The sequence below is a fragment of the Haliotis asinina genome, chromosome 2 (assembly GCF_037392515.1).
Source record: "Haliotis asinina isolate JCU_RB_2024 chromosome 2, JCU_Hal_asi_v2, whole genome shotgun sequence".
In the NCBI taxonomy this organism is placed as follows: Eukaryota; Metazoa; Mollusca; class Gastropoda; order Lepetellida; family Haliotidae; genus Haliotis; species Haliotis asinina.
The window spans coordinates 60,387,082-60,395,643 of record NC_090281.1 but is presented as its reverse complement, the minus strand read 5'-3'; the positions used below and the strand labels follow the sequence as shown (position 1 = coordinate 60,395,643).

Below are 8,562 nucleotides of genomic sequence, written 5' to 3'. Positions count from 1 at the left end.
AACTTAACTGGTACAAAACGAAGCCTTTCTGGCAATATCAGGTTGTCTTTCAACAATCAACAGCTGGGGGAACACATTGTTTTCAGCGTTTTAATCGTTTTAAACCATTTGATTATCAGTGTGTAGAATATTTTCAGTAGAAATAGGAAAGTTATTATTTCCATGGCGGGTAGTGAATGTTGTTTTACTTGACAAAATATTCTAACCTCGAGCGGATAGTGAACGTTGTTTTTTCTTACATGACAAAATATTCTGACCTCAAGCAGGTAGTGAATATTGTTGTTTTGCGATGACAGAATGTTCTCTCCTCGAGTGGGTAATAAATGTTGTTTTACAGTGACAGAATGTTCCCTTCACGAGTTGGTATTGAATGTTGTTTTTACAAGACAGAATGTTCTCTGCTGTTTTACAATGACAGGATGTTATCTCCACGAGTGGGTAGTAAATGTTGTTTTGACATGACTGTATGTTCTCTCCAAGAGCGGGCAGCAAATGGTTTGACGTGACATAATGTTCTCTCCAATAGTGGGTAGTAAATATTGTTTTTACACGACAGAATGTTCTCTCCATGAGTGGGTAGTAAATTTTGTTTTACAATGACTGAAAGTTCTCTCCATTTGATCGAGTGGATAGTAAATGTTTTAAACTGACATAATGTCCCCTCGGCAGTTTTACAATGACAGAAAGGTCTCTCCATGCGTAGGCAGTAAATGTTTTTACAGGACAAGATGTTCTCTCCATGAGTGGGTAGTACATGTTGTTTCAAGCAGCACAGAATGTTCTTTCCACGAGTAGGTAGTAAATTCGTTTTCTACATGATTGGGTAGTGAATGTTGTTTTTACATGACAATTGTTCTCTCAACTGTTTTACAATGACAGAATGTTCTCTCCACGAGTAGGTAGTAAATGTTTTCACACGGCTTGTTAGCATGCCAAGTCTTACAAGATGTGAGAGTGTGAGATAGAGCTGTACAAATATCTATGATCTATCAACGTATCACGCTTTCAAAAGGTTTCTACTATTTTTGTAAGTTACTAGCACATCACTATTTTTCATACTAGTTAAAATACAAACCGGTACAAATGCCCAATTTTCTTCAGCCTATACACCGAAGATATAGTTCTAAGAAATATCCCATCTTCAGTAGTTATTTTGAAGTCCTTTACATACAACAAAGAAGACAAAATGCAATAAAAACGAAATTATTTTATTATTTTTTAAAGTAAAACGGACACACGATCCGCAGCAGAAGTTTCTTGTTAGAGCACTTCTTTCTTACCACAGACCAGTGATAAAGACAAACAGACGGTTCCCCTGACCTCTCTCCGGGTCAAGTCTGAGCACGGAGAGTGGGCACAGCCAGGGAAACCTATGGCTAATGTTTTCTTCACATCTAAGCCTTGAAAATGTAAAAGTAACATATAGGACCATTCCAGGTAGAGTGCAGCAGACCGCTGCCTCAATACAGAAGAGCTGATGGTTCACAAATACAGGCAACCAGCTCCAGGAGACTAACAAACAAATCAGCCTCACCTCTCTGATACTTAAATTATCACAGACAAACATTTTACAATTCACAAAAAAGCAGATTAACAATATTAAAAAAGGTAAAAAACGCAACAATTACTTGGGAAAATATTCCCATCTAAAGCGTGCAGTCCTCTTCTGGTACAAGCACTGAACTTGGATTGTTATGTGTCTGTTTATCTATCTGTCCATCCAGCGGTCATTTGCCAGCAAATCTGTGCTTACAACACCAACCACAACACCTACAGCCTCAGGGGCCGGGCTGGGGAAAAACAATGAAATATGTATGTTCCTGGTAACCAGACCAAATAAACATGTCACATGCAGCCAGAACCTGTCTGTAATTAGTTGTCAAGACAATTCAGCTACATTGTACACAACCTTATAGTTTTTCTAAGGAAACTCTCAACTTTTTATACCAATCAAGTTACCTGAAACAAATATTTCTAAATTTTGCCTAAACATTCTCTTTAAAATTACTCCTGATAAAATCACACACAAAATAGGAAATTAACATTTATCAATTATGACAGAAATAGAACTAAATGCTTGCTAACTGCTTTAAAAAGAATGTTTTCTATACACAAGTGACCAATGAAAGCAAGTGGGAGACTATACAAAGCTTGTGCAACAGAGCACGACCTGTAGCTATTGTCAGTCATAAACTGAAGCAACCTGTGAACTACGTGCCTGAGCTGAGTACTACTGATATGTAACACAATGCCGCATCAGGCATCACTATGTAGGTCTCACGCCAATAACAATGTATTCATCAGTGTCAGTAAAATAGCATCACATTAAAACTAATCGCTTCTCAACTTGACGAACAGTGCCATTAAAGAAGCAGGACATATCAACCACCGTGGTATAACAATGTATCGCTGGACGAAGGATATAGCCTGCTGGTTTAACAAGGTAACTTGAGTATCAGAGAGGCTACAACGTACACATAACAACATCAGTAGAGACGTGTATGGGTCAGAGCTCGCACTGTCAGCTGTACTCATATTTCTAAAGAGAGCTGTATTCACATACCTAAATAGGCCTGCACACAAGGTTCTAGAGACAGACCATAAATCAATCTTGTTTAAGTATAATGGATAGACTACCATACTCAAGTACAGACACTTGAACAGTTTTGAACGAAACTTTTGAAAATTCCAATTTTTGAGAATATGAAATACTTAAATGCAGCAAAGTTGATGAAAGTACAGATGATACAAAAAGGGGCTTTTGCCCCTGCAGCAACTGTTCCTTGGTGGAGCTCTGAACCTAAACAGTCACATCAATAGTTAAATCTTGTCTCCTCCTCCTCACCAACAGGCAGACAGCAGCCACGGTATATTCAAATTCCACAGAGATCATACTGCTCTTGGTACAATCTGCCACTGTCTGGTGACCGTTACCATACAGAACACTGCCAATGTCTGGTGACGGTTACCATACAGAACATACTGCTCTTAGTACAACCTGTCACCGTCTCGTGATGGTTGCCATACAGAACATACTGCTCTTGGTACACTGTCTGGTGAGGGGGGTGTATGTTAAGGTCAAAGTGGTCCCGTCATCAACCCATGCAAGATGGGGACAACCAGGGAAGCTCTCATATCAGGTGATTGTCACAGTTGTGGTGAGTCTACAAGTCTTATTACTTGTTGTCATATATACTGAGGGGTGTGTCATGATCCAAGGCAACAGTTTGGAGCCTTAATGGATATTGTTTTTTGGTAATAGGGTTTAACTCCAGCTGGAAATTCAGAGATGTCAAATACAGGCTTCACACTGGGTGGCCTTGATCAGCTGGATGACAGCGACCCTTGTCGGTGATCTTCCCGACACATTACACTTACAGGAAATGACTACCGGTAACTTATGTTTGAAAGAAGTTCACAGCCAAGTTCAAAATTATCCTGTTAAAAACCATCAGGATTTCAATGTTGCCTGTGTTTGTATTCTGATCATGTACAGCACTTGATCAAGGCCACTTGAAACAGTGTTACTCACACACTGACGCTTCTATGGATATTATACTTCACTTGTAGCAAATATACAATTTGCTAAGACATTACAATTTCGTCATTTTTAGACAGCAGTTCAAAATTATGGCACTGAATGAACATTTTTGTTTCTCTGTGTGTGTATGTGTGTTTGTTTTCGTGTGCATGCATGCACACATGACTGATTCAATGGATGCCTCTGTGTGTGTGTGTATGCTTGCTATCAATGACTGAGTCAATGGACGCCTGTGTGAATGTCTGTCCCAAAATTTAGTCAAACAGTGCTGACAATCAATAATTTGAACTGCTCCCTAAACCAGAATCTAACCACAAGATAGCTGTTCATTCTCTAGTGAACACAACTTATTGGGCCTGCAACAGTGAAAGGATGTTCAAGTGTTTGAGCAGCATGTTAACAAAATGTAATTTGCTTCTCAAATCCATTTCATGTTAAGGGTATTTGATAATTAGAACCCCTCAAATCCTATGAACATATCCTCCACCGACGCCAGCGTAGAGTGACCTCCCATGCAAATAAACATAAACATATCACTAGTTATCAATATACACACAATATCTGTAGAAAATCTGACACTGAAAAGACTACAGGGACCTGCAATAAGGACTCAACACCTGCTCCTGGTTGGCATGTCTCTTCACTTTGGGCATATTCATGATGGCTCTGCATATTAAATCACACCTAAAACAAGTTTTGAGAGTGACATACCTTCTGTTTATGACTTACTCGATTATTAAACCAAAATAATACAGCTACGGCTTTACAGAGTAAACTGGCATCATAAAACTGTAAAATAAACTATGTACAAGTAGAGCACATGAAGCAAACTAACTCGTTCTTAACACTGCGATATGTGTGATCATGTGAGTACTGTAGTTCTAGGTGGGTTTACAATGAGGGACATCACACACAACATGAACTTGTACGGAGGTGGAAGAACTAGACATGACAAGAAGCTGACGTAACACTTTCTACAAACAAACAAACAATCAAGACACTAGGTGGGTAGGATGCTCACTCTCCTGACAGCAACAACTAAGGGAGCTAACTTTAGGGGATAACTTCTAATCGGGCTCTGAATTACTACATTAACAACCAGCGTGTTGAGGATACTGTAAGGTCCTACTCTCACCAGTTAAGAACACTGTAAAACACTGTGTGAAGAGAGAGATGTCTACAGTCTCCATGACTTACACTAACCTTCACAAACCTCTAATCTCCAGAACATTGATCTTAATTCATCTGTCATATTTTAGCGTCAGTCACAAATTTGAAATCACTTCCATCAGGTAAACCTTAAATGAAATATAGAATACCTGTAAACTGGTAATGAATTGATATGCAAGTTTGGAGAAGTCTTCTGAACACTCCACACGGGGACAAAGTGAGTGATTTCAGCAACAGTGCAGAGAACAATGGGAGCAGTATAACACAGGGGAGCTGTGAAAGCTGTAATGGGAGGTCACTCTAAGTGGTATAACAGTTTAGTTGTCAGTGTTCTTGGGGTTGTCTCCCTCTGCGGGGAGGAACTGGCCCCATCCTGTGCTGGTTGTGTTGGCTGTGGTTGCCTTGGGACTCCAGATAGCCATATCCACTGTCGGGCTGAATGGACTGAATGTTCCGGCGTTGGTGATCTAAACAAAGTGCATAAGTGTATTTGTGTATGCCCTAGATTTCACGCTTGAAGCATTCACTGAGAAATCACTCTTTCAGTCGAAATACAGTATTTAACATGCTGACTGCCAATCACAAGTATGCTTGCAGTATCAATTCTACAAGTAACCTCGTAGTCGCAACAGTTGTATTTTACAACAAGTTTTACATGTTGGCAAAACAGGTACAAGAAACAAACATTTCCGTCAGGAGACAATTGCTTTTTGTGCCCCTTTGCCAACATATGAAACTTGTTTGAAAATACCACTGATATAGCTACAAGATAACTCGTAGTTGCATATGCGAACAGAGTTGATTCTTCTGAGTATTCTTGTGATAAGCAGTCAATGTGTGAAGATACTTGAAATGTTTTAAATAAAATAATATAGATGGAGAAACTAAATTGAATTAGACATATGTTCATATTCATTATATGCCAAACACAATGTTGAATGATTATGTAGGACAATGGTAAAAGGATCTAAATTTAAATGCTGTATCACAATCGAGTGAGCGAGTTTAGATTAATGCCGCACTCTGCAATACTCAAGCTATATGACGGTGGGCTGTACGTAAGAGAGTGGTCAATACAATCCAGTCATCAACAGCAGGAGCATCGATCTGCACAACTAGGAACCGATGACATATGTCAACCAAGTCAGGGAGCCTGACCACCCGATCCCGTTAGTTGCCTGGTACGACGAGCAGAGTCGCCTGTTATGGCAAGCATGGGTTGCTGAAGGTCTATTCTACTCCACACCTTCATGGGTTGTATCACAATTGAATACCGAAGTAACCATCAATGATGTACCTTGCCTTTATTGAGAGTGGTCCTAGCTGTTGGGTAGAGAGGGCATGAGTTGACAATCTTACCTGTGGGCTGGAGTTTCCTGAGTATGTGGGTTCTGGGTACACCACCTCATTCTCCATGGCAGATGGAGAGGATGTGCTGGGGTTGTTGGACCAGATGGAGGTCAGGTTGTTCCAGCCGCTGGTAGCTGAACTTGTCAATGCATTCCAGAACCCACCCGCCTGAAACAGCAGCAGGGATGATTATAACTGATACTTCCAACTGATCTGTCCTAATAGTACATTCACTGGCACTGGGAAGGAAGGGGGTGTCCCAGAACTTACTGATGTATAAAACAATGAAAAGTGAATAATGGACGGCACCTATATCTAACTAAAACAAGTGGTCTCTTTCAGTTTGTTGTCAGTGTAGTTTACTGTACTTACATTGGCACTGGGTGGTGAATCTGTGGCCACAGACCAGGCATTCTCCAGTGGGTTGTACTCTGAGTCCCACAGGCTGTCACTTCTGACAGGGGGAACATCAAAGCCAGGCCAGTCTTCACCTACATCACACAGTAAGATTGAATAAGTTGGTTACAACTGTTTCTCAACATAGCCTAAACACATGAGAGGTTTCACATAGATACAGGGAAACAGCTTATCAGTAAGACACTTACCCTTGTTTAGCATCTTCAGCTGGTGTTCCCTGTAGCGGCGACGGCGCTCCGCCATCAGCTGTTGCATCATTGACGGCTGCTTGGGAATCTGCTCCATCGGGTTAGTGTAGCCTGCAACAGTACAGCACATCTCATCAACAAGCATGCTGACACACACCATGTACGGTATGTAATTTTTCTTTTAAGTAGATAATGGAGATGGGCCTAGTCAGGGTAAACAGAACACATTTTGACTACTATGCCCCAAAGTGGCTTGTCGACAAGACTGCTACTTAAGCTGAGTCTGGTTTATATATTTCACACTTGTTTTAGTCCTGTCTGTTTGCAGTTTTTGCATTACAGCAGGTTGGATACTGCCTCTAAAGATGTCTCCCAGTGGCAGTACTTACCATTCCCAGTGAAGCCGTACTCCTGTTGACCAAATGAATCAATGCTGGCCGTCTGGGATGTGAAGGGTGCAGAAGAGTTCTCCTCGATGGTCGTCAATCCAAAGCTGCCTCTGCAACAGATGATCACAGCATCAGTTTCCATGACAACACATCCCACATCAAATGGAAGGTTTTAGTTATAGTGAAAACACATCATGAATCATTTCTTTACTTGGACTAGAAGGGTTGACTATAGAACAGATAAATATGCTATTGCCATGTTGAGCTTACATGGCTTCTGGGGATGGTGGACCTCCGCTCCATGGGTTCCGGGTCTTGTTTGTTGGAGACTTGGAAGCTCCATTCTTGATCCCTATAGGTCCTTAAAAAGTCAAAATCATAGCCATCAACTTCAAGACTAACATTCAACTGTCACCTAAGTCCAGGTGTCCAATCCTCTCATATCACACAAAAGTATACAGGATTCAAATCATCCCGAAACAATACCCCACTTACACTACAATACTTATAATATACATCACTACAGATCAACTTACAATCTCATCTGAAATACATGAATACCATGTAAAGAGAAACAGTGTCACTATGGTAGTGAAATATCCTGGGTAATGAGACATGTGTGTATGAAAGGGGCATACCTGGGAGACCATTCTCACCAAATGGAGAGAAGGCTGTAGCTCGCTTGTCGCCAGCAGTGGATTGTTTGCTTTTGGACTTGTTGGTGTTGGAGTCACTGCTGCTGTTGCTGACAATACTGCTATAGCTGCTGGACCGACTGGAGCTTGTGAGGGCCTCTGGGGAGAAGCCGTTCAGTTGGCTGTTGGTGCCACCATTACTGGCACTGCCATTACTGCCCATGTTCTTGATGTGCTTCTGAGCAAAGTTCTCCGTCTGTATGGACAGCTCAGTCAGGTCACCTACAGAATATCAGGAAATGTGATACCAAGGCTACTGGTAGCATTTTGTACTTTAAAAAGAAAAACATAATCATACCAAAGAGGTTGACAGGATACAAAGTATACTGAACAGGAATATAAACACAACTTTTGTCAAGTTTTTAAATGGAAGCCATGAACTTACTTTTATGAGATTTCATTTTTCCAAAACTTGCATTTCTTTTGCTGTTCAGTATAGTAACAAAATGATTTAACTTAATGCCATTAATAGGACACAGGTGTTTCAGACCAAAAAAATCTGCGTATTTATACCACTGTGTGAGTGTGACTGAGAGGGAAAGACAGTACTGTGCTTGTGGGAAACAGAAGACTGATACGACAGGTAAAGGCCTGTCATTATTATAGTGAGACTATCATCCACTACAGACAGACGTAACAATATCCAACTGGATGTGTTAGTACAGTTAATCATGAACCAAGTTGATGTGATGTTCAGGTGTGCTTTGATTCTGTCATCTGATTCACAGCTTTATGGTCACAAGGGTCAGGGCTGTGGATGGGTGTGGGGTGTGGGGTGTGGGGTGTGGGGTGTGGGGTGTGGGGTGTGGTGG

The 8,562-nt window shown here is 41.0% G+C and overlaps 1 protein-coding gene across 1 annotated transcript in view; it reads right to left on the bottom strand.

The window, feature by feature from the left end:
• Positions 1 to 1,187: 1,187 nt before the first annotated feature.
• Positions 1,188 to 8,562, bottom strand: part of LOC137274052 (transmembrane protein 131-like) — a 55,308-nt gene continuing 47,933 nt past the window's right edge. Inside the window, exons 32-38 of the mRNA XM_067807029.1 lie at positions 7,694 to 7,972; positions 7,326 to 7,416; positions 7,056 to 7,165; positions 6,667 to 6,777; positions 6,434 to 6,552; positions 6,071 to 6,229; positions 1,188 to 5,178 (exon numbers count right to left, since the gene is read on the bottom strand). Of these exons, the coding sequence (XP_067663130.1) occupies positions 5,029 to 5,178; positions 6,071 to 6,229; positions 6,434 to 6,552; positions 6,667 to 6,777; positions 7,056 to 7,165; positions 7,326 to 7,416; positions 7,694 to 7,972 (1,019 nt within the window). The 3' untranslated portion in view covers positions 1,188 to 5,028. The remainder of the gene's footprint in view (positions 5,179 to 6,070; positions 6,230 to 6,433; positions 6,553 to 6,666; positions 6,778 to 7,055; positions 7,166 to 7,325; positions 7,417 to 7,693; positions 7,973 to 8,562) is intronic.